Source organism: Anolis sagrei, chromosome Y (genome assembly GCF_037176765.1).
Source record: "Anolis sagrei isolate rAnoSag1 chromosome Y, rAnoSag1.mat, whole genome shotgun sequence".
Taxonomy (NCBI): domain Eukaryota; kingdom Metazoa; phylum Chordata; class Lepidosauria; order Squamata; family Dactyloidae; genus Anolis; species Anolis sagrei.
The window spans coordinates 71,574,534-71,589,361 of NC_090035.1; the positions used below are offsets into that span (position 1 = coordinate 71,574,534).

The window sequence follows — 14,828 nt, forward strand, 5'->3', positions numbered from 1 at the left end:
TAGAAGACAAGTGAATGTTTACTACATTTGCAAGTTGGGATCACCTTCAGTTGCCTTAGCACCATCTCCTTTTCCTCACTCCTTCCTGCTCTGTGGAAATATTATTCAGTGTATGTGAGGAAGATAGAGCAAGCATTTGCTGATAGTGAACTCCCCCATTGAAGGGGATGGATGGTATTTGTTTTTGGGGCTGCCTCCTTGGTGCAGGGCTGGAGCCTTGGTTTCTTGAGCAATGAATAAATCATGCTCCCCCCTCAAAGGAGCTCACAAGCATGACTGCATTGGCTGCTTAGGACATCCTCGATGATGCAAATGCTGCTTGGTTACGAAAGGCAAACATACAATCCCGTGCCATTCTCCACTCTGACATTTGACTTCTTCAGCAATGAGCCAGTTTTCAGCAAAGGGATGAATCGAACCAGAGAGAATGGCTAATTCTCACATACTGGTAAACCTCCGTTAATGGAGTCAATGTGTTCCTGGTCATTGCTTCTTTAGCAGAAAATTTGGTAAACATGAGATGGAAGCAATTAGTATCTGTCCCTACGCTATAAAAAGAGACTAATTTATGCTGTTTGAGCATTTTTTTATTCAAAGCAAGATATGTGCAAATGAAATGAAACTATCAGGTTAGGAAAGCCTTGCCTAAATATACAAGGGTTGAATGAAAAGTAATGCCTCCACCTTTGTTACTTGGGTTTGGATGGGAATATTTTAATAAATCAAACATGGAAATAATCCTTAGAATGTGCTCTTTAACTACCACTATTCACTTTTCCACATAATCACCTGACAATTGGATACATTTCTGCCAACAATGAACAAGTTTCCTGAAGCTGTCATGGAAGAAGTCGACAATCTATTTTCGCAACCGATTGTGCACAGATCTTCGAAATAGCCAAGCAAAGCAATAATGTGACCCATACGTTCCTGTGAAATGCTGACTATGCTTGAAATTTCTCTCTGAGTGATATGAAAATTGTCTTGAATCAATTTGTCAACCTTTTGCTTGTGAAACTCGGTGGTTGCTGTCACAGGATGTCCAACTCTTTGTTTGTCACGCAAGTCAGATGTTCCCACCTCAACATCTTTAAACTTTCTCGTCCAATGACACACAGTACTCACATCAACACAATCACCATAAACAGCTTGCATTCTCTGATGTATCCCCTTTGGGTGACACCTTCTGCTGTCAAGAATTCAATGACTGCACATTGCTTAAGTTGCATTGACTGACCGTCTGCACAGGGTTCCATACATCACACTTTAACAACACAACCATTCAATGCTAAGGCTTCCTGCCAAAATGGAACTGTAGAGGAGAGTCTACTGAACAAACCAGTACCTGCCGCATACCAGTATTGCCATCTGTTGTGGAGTTACGAAGGTGGAGGCATTACTTTTCATTCAGCCCTCATAGTAAATCAATCTGAATCTTCCACTGATCACTTAAAAACTTTTCACAAACAGGTTGGAGAAGTCAAGCATGGAGCCTGAAGGGAGACGAAGAGAGGAACCAACCATATATGTAAGGACTCAAACACTCCTACTTGGATAGAGCAAAGGAGGCCTCTATGGTCCTACAGAGACCAAGGGGAAGTCCATCAGCACGTCATGAAGACAAATCCAATTTCCCCATCATGCTCCTCAACTATGGAAAAACAGAGGAACATGCAACTCCCCATGACAACATCAAAGGAGGGAATTGATCCAAAGTAAGAAGAGAAGGTGGGTGTGGATCTGAGAAAGATTAAGGTTATCTTTTATCAGCAGGACCTCTGGAATCAACAAATGGCGAAAGGTGGTGGAGGAGTGTTGTTGGGAAAGAGGTGAGGAGGACCTTTTTCAACATCAGATAAGAGAATGGAAAGCAACCAAAAAAGCAATGATGCAAGGGGAGCAGCTTCCTAGCTCAAGAAGGAAACCAACTCAGAGACGGAGGAGGAAGTAGAGCTTTTCCTCAGCATCTGGAGGGCAGATGAAATGGGAATGAGCTAGCTATCCTTCTCCACAAGTTGGGGTGAGGTTCATCGGGGCAGGAGGCAAAATTTGTAAGGTCGAGGGATACTCCCCAGCCCAGTGGACTCTGGAGTGATGTCAATGTCCTTGGGGTCCATCAGGGGTTTCAGCTTGAAGTTCTGCAAGATGGTGGTGAGGAAGATGAACAGTTCCATGAGGGCAAGGTTTTCACCCAGGCACACTCGCTTCCCTGTAAGGAAGGATGGGAGGAAGAGGGAGGGGAAGAAACGTCAGAAAATATAAGAAAAATATGGAGAGTTGTTGTAGGTTTTTCAGGCTATATGGCCATGTTCTAGAAGCATTCTCTTCTGACGTTTCACCTTCATCTATGGCAAGTATCCTCAGAGGTTGTGAGGTCAAAAAAAGCAATGACCTCACAACCTCTGAGGATGCTTGCCATAGATGCAGGTGAAACGTCAGGAGAGAATGCTTCTAGAAAATGGCCACATAGCCCAAAATACCTACAACAATCCAGTGATTCCAGCCATGAAAGCCTTCAACAATACAATATGGAGAGTATCACATGAGTCCCACATATGAGTTATTGCACCATTGCAAAAGATTAGGTTTCACTATCAAAATGCCTCATGTGTGAATCTTTCTCACCAGATGACTTATAATACACTGCTGGTGATGTCTGGAGGCATCGATTGCCTTGCATATGCAGATCAATTTTTTGCATAGAGGTATTAATGTTTCAGGTATGGGAGTGGAGTTCCGTACATGGTGCCACTGCAAGTTGATGCATATTACAAATATGGTTGCATGCCATTTATTTAGATGCATTGCAAATGGGTTGCACAAGGATGGCCATTGCACATTGATATGCATTGTGCATGTGCATCAATGAACAATGTACATTTAGTTACAAAATGTTGCAATGCACTAAGGGACAGTTTTTTAACATCTGCCATGTAACTCAGAGACAGAAATGCTATTTTCAGTATCTTTGATAAAGAATCTTGGTCTATAACATGCAATGCTGATGTATCTATACAGAAACAGTGGAAACACCAGCATGTGTTACAACAAAAGTGTAGGGAGCAAGAGCAGCTGGCAGTTTGCACATCAATGAGATCAAGAATCCACTCCAGACTATGATGCTAGAGATAGGGCTCAACACATTGGAAAGCTCCTTTAAGCTCAAACTAAATCTTGGAGTGGATTCATTGCCCCACTGACATGGGAGTCTGCAGCCACAACTTGTGTGATAATTATGAAAGGCTCTCCTTCTTTGGCACTTTTTACACAGAGGTTGGAAAATCATCTTTAAAGACTGCTTTAGTTGTGTAAGTCATTATAAAAGAAGATTAGACTAGATGGCCCCTGGACTCTCTTCCAACTCTGCTCTTCTCCACATTTTCATCCCAGCAACAACCCTATGCGGTAGGCTAAGTGGGAGTGAATGGCTCAGTGTCACAACTCAGTAAACATTGGAACTTGGCTCCCCCAAACTCCAGTCTGGTGTTCTAATTGCTGTACCATATTGGCTATGAAAATGTTTTTTCACCTGCAGAGAAAGCCATAAATGCATCATTCCTCTTGAACCGCCCATTCTCATCCAGGAAATGGGTTGGGTCAAAGTGGTTTGGGTTCTTGAACTGTGTTGGGTCAAACTGAGATGTGCAGAGCAATGGGATGATGTTGAGATCCTGGGTTTGGAGGAAGAGAAACACAAAAAGAAGAAGGAAGAAAATATGGGTTACAACAATGGAGTCACTGTTAGACAAGCAGAGAGGGTTCACATACATCACATGCCTGTCAATTAAGGGCTGCTAGAAAGGGCTAGCTGTTACCCCAAGAGGGCTGTGGGAAAGAGCTAGTTGTTACAACAAGGGGTCAAGGGAGGGCCCTGGGAAAGAGCCAGCTGTTACCCCAAGGGGTCACAGGAGGGCTGTGGGGAAAAGCCAGCTGTTACCCCTGGAAGTCACTGAAGTGTTACAAGAAGGAGCCAGCTGTTACCCCAAGGGGGTCACTGGAGGGTCACAGGAAAGAAACAGCTATTATTCTAAGGGTCACTGGAGTATCACAGGAAAGAGCCAGCTGTTACTCCAGGAAGTCACTGGAAGGCAGCGGGAATTAGCCAGTTGTTACCCCAAAAGGTCACTGGAGGGTAATAAACAGCTATTACTCCAAGAAGCCAGTAGAGAGTTGCCATAGAGACCTGAATGAGTCAGGTGTGCTTACTTCCCGAGGGACAGAGAAAATATTGCCTTGTGTTTTGAACAATCATAAAACTAGCAATTATTTTTAGTATTAAATACTATTGCAAAACACAAATCCAAATAATCCTGGGTAAATAAGCTTGTGTAAAAATAAAGGAGATAGCTTAAGTAGAGTATTTTCCATGTAGATTAGGAGTGAATGATTTTAATTTGTTTGGTGGATAGTTTTCTATGGCAAATACATTTTGGTGTGCCAAAAACCTAAAAAAAAAAATCTGAAAGTGCCAAAAGATATTTTCAATGTTAAAGCCTGTGTATGTGTGCCGGCAATCTATTTAGAGAGTTGGAATCAATGGAGTTGTAGTTTTTAGCCTTCTCTGTCAAACTGAGATGGTGTTTCACCAAAGTGTAATTGCGATACATTCCACAGCATTGAACCATGGCAGACAAACTGGGGTCAAAAAGCAAAAATTTAGATGCACCCTCAGATTATATAGAACAGGGGTGTCAAATTCATTTTCATTGAAGGTCACATCAGCCTTATGGTTCCCAACCTGCAGTGGTCTGCAAGAACGAAAATATGGTCCAAAGCCTCACCATTACTACATTGTTGCCTCAAAACCACGTGGCAACTAGAGCGACTAGTGTCGCAAAACCCTCTTATAATGCTGAGGCAACAGGGAAAGCTGACTACCCACAAAAGATTACTACTACCACATCAGCTCTAGATTATTAAATATGGTTTTCTGCGGGCAAGCAGATGGTGACTACTGGATGGCATACGTTCTGTATCAGTAACTAGAGCTGATGTGGTCTATCCAATGCAATTTTCTGAATCGGCTCTCCAAATAACCAAACCGAATCTAAAGTTGACCAAAAACTGATTTGTAACCATTTTGGTACTAATGTTGGAGAGTGGTCCCGGATCAAAGTGGTCCCTGGTAAAGTGATCTCTGGACAAAATGGTCCCTGGTCAAAAAATGGTTTGAGAACCACTGATCTAGATTGATGAAGGGTGATGAAAGTACTATATGAATATGATTCCCTGTACAAGGCGGTTCTCCCAATTTTCCAAACCTTGGGGAGGGTGTATCCACGGAAGTCAATCTCCCGCGTGACCGTATGGGGCACTCCCATGGGAACAATGTCAGCGTAGCGCTGGATTTCATGGATGACGGCATCGGTGTATGGCATCCGGATCCGATCTTCCATGCATGGACTGCGGTTAGGCCCAATGACTCGGTCAATTTCTTCATGGAGTTTCTCTGTGAAGAAGAGAATAGTGGAAAAAGTCCTGAGATTGTATTCTACAGCCAGGGAACTGGGTGAGTATGGATAGGAAAGCATACATTAAAGGCAGGGACTTGCTTTGGGTGAAGGAGAGAAAGCACTGCAAAAGCCAAGGAGGTTGTCACTTCAACCCTTTCATTTTAAGTGGAGCTTACACAGAGGCCAAAATCCATTAGGTAGCAAGAGCAGACTCTATTATTTTTAGAGTTGTAATTTAGACAGAGATGGGAAAATTGGTAGTGATAAAGAAGTTTGCATTAAAATTAGGAGGCTACTACACTGATGTTGAAAAAATTAATTGTATTTTCATTGAAAATCAGACTTAAAAAATGTATTTAGTTAATTGTAATTCTATATTACCTTGCCACAGTGAAAGCTATATCACAATAAGAGTGAAAAATCCCTTCCATTATGTTACTTCTTTGCTGAATGTGGCAAGAAGGAAATAGCTGGATAAATGTGTGAAAACTCTATTTTTGACCACCCAGCCCCAAATTCATCTCTATAATGGTTTGAACAGATTACAGATTGGAGAACAAGATTTGAATTTCTGCTCAACCAAACCACTGGGAGACCTTGGACAAATCACCCGCAGACAATGGCAAACGTCTTCTGAACAAATCCTGCCCAAAGAACCCTGGTATAAGTTCACCTTAGGGTCACCATAAGTTGGAAATGTCTTGAAGGCTCACAACAACAGCATAAGCTAGTTATGTAGAAACATTAACACTGAAATGCCAAATCAGGTAAATTTACAAAAAAGTAAATGGAATGTTGTTCTTTCACTCTTGCAGATTTCCAACTTAATTTTAGTTTGTTGCTTCTTGCCAAACCAAGGAACCTTTCCGAACTATGATCTAGAACAGTGGTTCTCAACCTGTGGGTCCTCAGATGTTTTGGCCTTCAACTCCCAGAAATCCTAACAGCTGGTAAATTGGCTGGGATTTCCGAGAGTTGTAGGCCAAAACATCTGGGAACCTACAGATTGAAAACCACTAATCTAGAACAATCTACTTTGATGTAGTCCAACTTGAGGAGTCTATTCTGAGTGGTAAAATTTCCTCAGTTTTCTTTTCCCATCATGTGGCCCTGAACTGGAGTTCCCCATTCTTAATACATGGCTTCTACTTCTACTTATCCATGTGTCCATCACTGTAGTTTGAAGAGAAGATGTACCTCCAACCTTTCAGCATGTATTTCTTCTGCTCCCAGCAAAGAATCATAGAACTGAAGAGTTTAAAGTCCATCCACTCCAAAACTTGAAATTACATGGATTATGCAGCCAAAACACCCCTAGCTGTTCACCTCTCAGCCCATCTTCCCAGCTCACCTTCCACTTCAGGGTGCCTCAGGAGAATGCGGAGCCCATATTTCAAGGTCGAGCTGACAGTCTCTGTCCCAGCAAAGAAAAGGTTCACAGTGGTCTTTGACATGGTGTCTTCATTGAAATAGGTGTTGGGGTTGTTCTTTTCCTGCAGGAAGGAGACAACAACAGAAAATCATTTCCAGCTTTTTTTGTACCTCATATATCAATAGATACTCCTTTGGAATATATCACTGATAACATCATTGTCCAGGTAGGAATACAGAGGTTGGAAGAAATGTAACCTGGTACACACATATAATATATAATATTATATGCATGCAATATAGGTAAACCACCCTGAGTTGCCTGAGGACTGAGAAGGATGGTATACAAGTATAGTAAATATTAAATAAATAAATAAATAATATATAATATAATATAATATAATATAAACATTTCTCGGGGCTCCATGATAAACCTTTGCATCAAAAAGGGCTCCAGGGCTGAAAAAGTTTGAGAACCCCTGCTCTAAAGGATTCTGGGAATTGTATTCTACTGCTACAGAGATACGATTTGAGATGCTTGACCACCTGGCTCCTATTCACAGAGCTATAGTTCCCAAGGTTCCTTCAAGAAAGAGGAAGAGAGGAAAATATACCAAAAGGACAGCTGGCATGCTGAGGCTCTGAATATACCTGCTGGATTTTGATGAGGAAACAGTCAATGAAGTCCCGTGGTGAATTGGGGTCTAGGGTCTGCCTGTTCATTTCCAGACGTTCCCCCACAAACGCTGCCAGCTTCAGGTAGTTCTTGTAGATCTGCTGATGAGGGCCAGGGATGTGTTTCATGATCTTTGGGAAGGTGAACAGCATCTACAGTGAAGGAGACAAGGTGCAAAATCACAGGCTTTGTCTAATTTCAGGTGGATCAGTGTAATTACACCAAAGCAGGGTGACCATGATGACAGAAAGCAATTTTCACAGGGTACTTTATGGATGCAGTCGATATGTCTAGCAGAGTATTTATGCACCAGTTCTCCAAACCAGGACTGCAATAAATAGAAGAGTGTTCTAGGTCATCAGTTCCCAACCTGGGGGTTGGGATCCCTTGGAGGGTCATGAGGGGGGTGTCCAAGGGGTCGCCAAAGACCATCAGAGAACACAGTTTTTTCTGTTGGTCATGGGGGTTCTGTGTGGGAAGTTTAACCCAATTCTATCATTTGTGGGGTCCAGAATGCTCTTTGATTGTAGGTCAACTATAAATCCCAGAAACTATAACTTCCAAATGTCAAGGTATATTTTCCCCAACCTATATAAACTATAAAGTATTTACATTTGGGCATATTGAGTGTTCCTGCCAAGTTTGCTCCAGATCCATCATTATTTGAATCCACAGTGCTCTCTGGGTGTAGGTGGACTACAACTCCCGAACTCAAGGTCAATGCCTACCAAACCCTTCCAGTATTCTCTGTTGGTCGTGGGAGTTCTGTGTGCCAAGTTGGTTCAATTCCATCGTTGGTAGAGTCCAGAATGCTCTTTGATTTAGGTGAACAATAAATCCCAGCAACTACAACTCCCAAATGACAAAATCAATCCCAACCCCACCAGTATTCAAATTTGGGCATATTGGGTATTTGTGCCAAAGTTGGTCTAGTGAATGAAAATACATCCTGTACATCAGATATTTACATTACAATTCATAACAGTAGCAAAATTACAGTTATGAAGTAGCAATGAAAATAATGTTATGGTTGGGTGTCACCACAACATGAGGAACTTTATTAAAGGGTTGCAGCATTAGGAAAGCTGGGAACCACTGTCCCAGAGGCTACCATGTCTTTAAGCATGTGTGAACACCTCCCACATTGGGAGAGGTTCATTATAAGGTCAGAAGCAAAGGACTCAAGTAGTTAAAGTCTAAACAAAAGAATATTGCTGAGGCATTCTCCCACTTCTAAAAGATTTCAGAATGGAACAGCTACTACCCTTATGCCTCTTGTAACAAGACTGAAATAGTCTCACTGCAAATTTAAGCTCACATTCTTGTCTATTGACATGCCAGCCTGGGATGAAGAGTACAATTATACTTTTTGTTTGAACAAAAGGTCTTCCATGCATCCCTAAAGATGGTCAACCAGGAAGGTACCCCAAATGTTCTCATTGCAAATGCCATCCATATAACAATAATCCACCTAGTTCACCTTATCTTCGCCAGCCCAGCAGAATGGCATTACCATATATACTCGAAGATAAGCTGGTTTTTTCAGCCCTTTTTTTGAGCTGAAAAAGTCTCCCTTGGCTTATAATGGGTTCAAAGTCAAGGCCAGGCAGTGGAGTCTGGAGGCAATTGCTTACAATATATGATGAGTGTGTTTTCTTTTCCAGTCAAAAGGGAGGGAAGAGGAAAAGGAGATATATTTCATATCCTTCTTGTTTGTATGGTTCTCTTTCAAACCCACCCAATTTCCTGGCTTTTTGTGTGTATTAACTTTATATGTGCATTTTTCTTCCCTTGGAAGTTTTCCCCTCATATATTTGCAGGTCTTTGCAAATCCTATATACATATAGCTATCTGGAGATTTCCACGTATCTGTACATCTGTATCTATATGCATACATTATTTTTATATGAATTTTCCCCTCACATGTTTGCAAGTCTCTGCAAATCCTATATAGATATAATTATCTATATATATATAGAGAGAGATGTCTAGATAGATATATATGAATATAGATATATAGGGCTTGCAAATATTGCAGGAAGGAAATGCACATATAGAGAGGATTTGCAAATGTTTCAGGGGGAAATACATAAGTGAAATTAGTATATATAATTATAGATCTATATCTAGCTCTGTATTGTTTATATAGACATTGAATGTTTGCCTGTTACCATGTTGGAAGCCTGCCTGAGTCCCCATAGGGAGATTAATGCAATTTTGTTGGTATCTATTTTTATTTTGAAATTTACCAGTAGCAGCTGCATTTCCCACCCTTGGCTTATACTTGAGTCAATAAGTTTTCCCAGTTTTTGTGGTAAAATTAGGCGCTTCAGCTTATATTTGGGTTGGCTTATACTTGCGTATATATGGCAATTAGTTTTAGTTCAATAAAAGTTTAAAAATGGCAGGGTTTTTTTTGCATATTTATGGGACCTTTAGGAAAGATCCTCAATAATTTGCTTTTGAAGATGAGTAGGTGTTATTGTAAGTAAACATAACCCATGGCAAAGTTTTCCTTTCAGTGATCCCATAACCTCCAAGCATGGCCTTACCTGCCCCCAGGTTGAGCTCATCAGCTTCCAGTTGTTGTTGATGAGGTCAAGCAACGTAAGGAACTTTTTGTCGGTGTATTCGAACCGATCTCCGAAAACTAGAGTGCTGATGATATTGGAACCAGCACAGCTCAAGCAGAAAGTGGGGTCAAAGGGTTTCCCTGTGAATAAGGCATACAACTACTTGAACACCATGGCAAGTGTATCCAAATTTCCTAGAAGAACTAGATCCAAAAATGGTTGCACAATGAATACTGGACATAGAAGCTCAGAAAGACATTGCTACCCTCAGTAAAACTGGCTCATTGAAATGGCTAAGTCATTTTAAACATGCTTTTCAAACAGCCCAATATCTGAAGACAGAAATGCCTAAACACCTCAGGAGGGTATTCACCAGAAATAGATTTGAACAGTGGGATACAATAGGTCAAACATAGAAGGTTTAAACAATTTCCATATAAAGAATGATTTTGTATCTCTGGAGTGTCAAGGTAGAAGATATCACATATATACTGTTTAGTTTTAGTTTTAGTTGTTTAGTTGTAACTTGTACAAGAAAGAGAGAAACTAATACCTTGGGTCATACATTATACAAAAGAGACACTGGCTTATTTTAATCATAATGTAACACCTTGCTTATTTTAACGTTGATTGTAATGTGGGTTGTATGCTGTATGTGTTTTTTAATATATAATTTTATTAAAATGTAGACTGTCTTCAGTAGTAAGTGGGAAGTATATTGTGTTTTCTGCCCTGAGATCCTTCATAAACTGAACACACGACCAAAATCCAACCCTCTGGGAAGTCTAGTCAAAGAAACCAGGTTCAGGTTAATATAACCAGCATGCTTCTCTTTAATACTATCTGACCTAATTCCTTTGTCCTTAAAATAAGTTAGATTTTAGTAAAGAAACTTTTTCCTAACCTGAAGTACTTTGAAAAAAAAAACACACACACAGAAAACAGATAAAAACCCACCTTCCATTTTGTGGAATTCAGCTACCAGGAATTGGGCCTCCTCCTTGATCCGCTCTTCCATAGATCGCTTCCCCATCCCAAAGTTCTTGAAAGTGGTGATAGCAAACCTGCGCAACTGCCTCCAACACTCTCCGGTGCCGTACACGATTCCTACACAGAAAGCCAGGGGAAGACAGAGGATATACTTATACATAGCTTGCAACTCTTGCCTAGTGAGTGTTGAGGCCTGTGAACTGTCTGAGGATGAGGACGAGGATTTTCTGGTTGAGTCTGGTATTTCTGTGGGTAAAGTGACAATGTTTTTGGAGACAATGGGAATGTTTTGGGTAGAACTGTTGTTGGGGAAACAGGCAGTGGTTCTCATGAAAATCAGCCAGGGGTTGACTCTGAAGGGAATGTGGAAGAGACAGGAGTATTACAGATAACTCAGCATTTACAGATCAGATGAGATAGTGTGAAACAGACAAATCTGGCGCTCCCAGAGACTGAAAGATAAACAAAGGGAACCCAGGTGTGAGAAAGAGTTATGCCATGGGCCAGAGAGAGTATTCTTAAGGAATTGGAGTCAATGTTTGGTGGGGAGATCAACATTGGATTTCATGTGTCAAGTTGCTTGTCTTGGGAGCTCCAAGTTAGGAGTTCTGTTCTTGGGTCTATATCTTGGTTCCCTGTTTAAGTTCCATGACTCCTGTTTGGATTACAAATCTTGTTTTGAGTTTCAACCCTTTGGGATTATAGTGAAATTCAAATATCAAGCCTTTGGATTATGGGGATGTTCATGCTTTCAAGCCTTTGGATATAATTTTAGTTTAAGGGCAACAACCCTTGGATTACAGTTTCTTGTTTTTGTCTTAAGTGATTTTTGGAATTCCTATTCAGAGTTGGTCATTGCTTTTTATTAAGCATCTGTAAATCTAGCTCATGTATTTTGAAACTGTTTTTATTTTATATGCTATTTTCTTAATAAACTTACTATTCCTGTTCATCTGTGTGGTGCTTGGGTGAAAAAGGGATCAAGTAGGTGGCGGGGGCATAACAGTGAGGATCTCATAACATGGATGAGATCCAGCCTTGTGATTCACCAGTCTCCGTGGTGGATTGGGGTGGCAGTGGGGCAATCCCAATACCTTGGTCAGCAGCTGATGCTTCCTCATCACACATGGGGAAGCGTCATTGCACAGCTTAATCCTGTGGTAGTCCCATTGTTCCTAATGGGACATGGGGAAATTACTGTGTTGGCAGTGCAGTGTTGTACCACACTGCCACCCCATTTCACCCACGGAGCCACACAGAAAGTCAGCCTATGTGGTCTGATGGGTGGCACAGGGATCTGTGAGTGAACTGGGGCAGAAACATCCTAGGATGCTTATTTTTTCACTTGTGATGAGGTTGCCATTGTGGCGGGATAATCGATACCTGTCCATTAAGAAACATGTAGATGCTCTCCTCTGCTATGAAAGAACCACTGCATTCATTATTCACCTAAGCTTTTTGGTCCAGTGACATATTCCATTCTCACTATCAAATATTTTGAGAATCATAGAGACAACAAATAAAATTGAGAGCACTGACTTGTGGTAGCCATATATTGTCATCCCGAAAGATACTCCATTGGGACAATGGTTGATTTATGCACAGAGATGTTGAATTTTGTCACTGTTTAATAGGTATAGCCCTGAAATGATGAAGGCATACATATGCAATGTCTTTATCATCTCTCTTGTGCAACTCCAATCACTTGATCCAAATTATGCCAGAGTGGATTGACCCTAGAACTGTTGACCCCAGAACTGACTCTGAAATAAGTACCCATTCCTGCATCTCCTGTCAATGCAAAGTTTCATGGAAAACATACATCCTTTGGCCATGAACAGTGTTCCTTTCCCTCAGAATAGCAACCAATGCTATCAACACCATGGTAATCTATGGCCTCAGGAGTAAGTGTTTTAGGATCAAATAGCTTACTTTGACCCTGATTCTTACCATTTCCTTTGCTCCACATCTGGACAGCAGGGAAGTCACCTCGGCCACTGAACTCTTCTGCCTTGTCAATCAAGGCCTCTTTGAGTACCTGGTAGCCAGAGAGGACCACACATGGTCGAGAGCCCAAGTAGAAGGTGTACATCGGACCATAGGTCTTGCTGAGCTAGGAAGAAAGGAGAAAACTGATACAGGATATGTGGCTCCAGCTGGAATTGTGTGTACACACCATTAGAGCTTTTGTGTGGTGTATATTCTTGGAGTGTCTGAATTCTGGCATGAGTCCTCTACTCTGAAATGAGGAGAAGGAATCTCAGGGCTGGGACTATACCTTAAAGGTGAGTATATATCTACTTTCCTTGGTAGATTGGACATACTGTTTGAAAGGCTTACTCTGTACAGCTGTGACTGATGTTTAATGTACCACAATGGTCTCATCAGGGGTAGCCCCTATGATATCAATCTTATAACATCACCAATCCCACCACTACCATGAAGATATCACAAGGACCATCCCTGGGTTTCAAGTTTCATTATTTACAATCTCAGTGACTGAGATAGTCTTAAACTGACAACATTATGTGTGGGATATGGCTTCAAGTTGACTATTGATTGATATTGACCACACACATTTCATAGTGTTTTCCAAGGCAAGGAATATTCAGAAGTGGTTTTGCCACTTAATTCCTCTGAAATATAGCCCATCACACCTGATATGCATTGGTGGTTTCCCACCCAAGCACTAACCAGGGCTGACCCTGCTTAACTTCCAAAATCAATTGGAATCTGGCACCTTTCGGTTATTATTTAGGCCTGGCAACTGTGCTCCTCTGAATAAACATTTCCAAGGAAATGTTAAAAAGTGTTGCCATAAGTCAAAGTTGACTTGCAGACACATAACAGACACATAATTATTATTATTTATTATTATTTATTATTTACTGTATTTATACCCCGCTCTTCTCAACCCTGAAGGGGGACTCAGAGCGATAACTAATGTATTATGCAGACACATAACTAGTTTGTTTTCAATTTGTTTTATTTCAGAAGGCACATTTAGTGAAGTGCAAACAGTTTTTGCACTTTGAATTCTGTTTGCACTAACTGAAGTGTGGCCAAATGAAGTCTGAAAATGCATGATATGGTCAGTGTAGACCAGTTGTTCCCAACCTTTCGTTTTGACCAGAAACCATTTTGACCAGAAACCATTCTCCAACATTAGTACCAAAAGGGTTACAAATCACTTTTTGGTCAATTTTAGATTTGTTTTGGTTATTTGGGGTACTGAATCAGAAAATTGCATTGGATAGACCACATCAGCTCTAGTTTCTGATACAGAACATATGCCATCCAGTAGTCACCATCTGCTTGCCCACAGAAAGCCATATTTAATAATCTAGAGCTGATGTGGTCTATCCAATGCAATGTTCTGAATCAGCACCCCAAATAATCCCAGGAACAGGCCTCAAAAGCAAAGTGCAAGACCCAGGAAACTGTCCCTAATGGCTTTAATAATAGTAATAATAACTTTGGGGGGACGGGGGGACTAATCAGGGTCTTACAAAGGGCTGCTTTCCCATTAAAACTCTTGTGTTTGGCAATAGGAGCTAATAATAATAGTAATAGTTATTTTGAGGGACCAAACAGTGTCTTACAAAGGGCTGCTTTACATTATAACTCTTGTGTTTGGCAATAGGAGATTATTATTATTATTATTATTATTATTATTATTACTACTACTACTACTACTACTACTACTTTGGGGGACTAAACAGGGTCTTACAAAGGGCTACTTTCCCATTATAGCTCTTGTGCTTG

General features: G+C 40.9%; 1 protein-coding gene across 1 annotated transcript in view; it reads right to left on the reverse strand.

Annotated features, from left to right (window-relative positions):
* Positions 1-565: 565 nt before the first annotated feature.
* Positions 566-14,828, reverse strand: part of LOC132780101 (cytochrome P450 2F3-like) — a 32,157-nt gene continuing 17,894 nt past the window's right edge. The window contains exons 3-10 of the mRNA XM_067461342.1: positions 13,014-13,176; positions 11,031-11,180; positions 10,053-10,213; positions 7,476-7,652; positions 6,805-6,946; positions 5,262-5,449; positions 3,530-3,671; positions 566-2,209 (exon numbers count right to left, since the gene is read on the reverse strand). Coding sequence (XP_067317443.1) covers positions 2,028-2,209; positions 3,530-3,671; positions 5,262-5,449; positions 6,805-6,946; positions 7,476-7,652; positions 10,053-10,213; positions 11,031-11,180; positions 13,014-13,176 — 1,305 coding nt within the window. The 3' untranslated portion in view covers positions 566-2,027. The remainder of the gene's footprint in view (positions 2,210-3,529; positions 3,672-5,261; positions 5,450-6,804; positions 6,947-7,475; positions 7,653-10,052; positions 10,214-11,030; positions 11,181-13,013; positions 13,177-14,828) is intronic.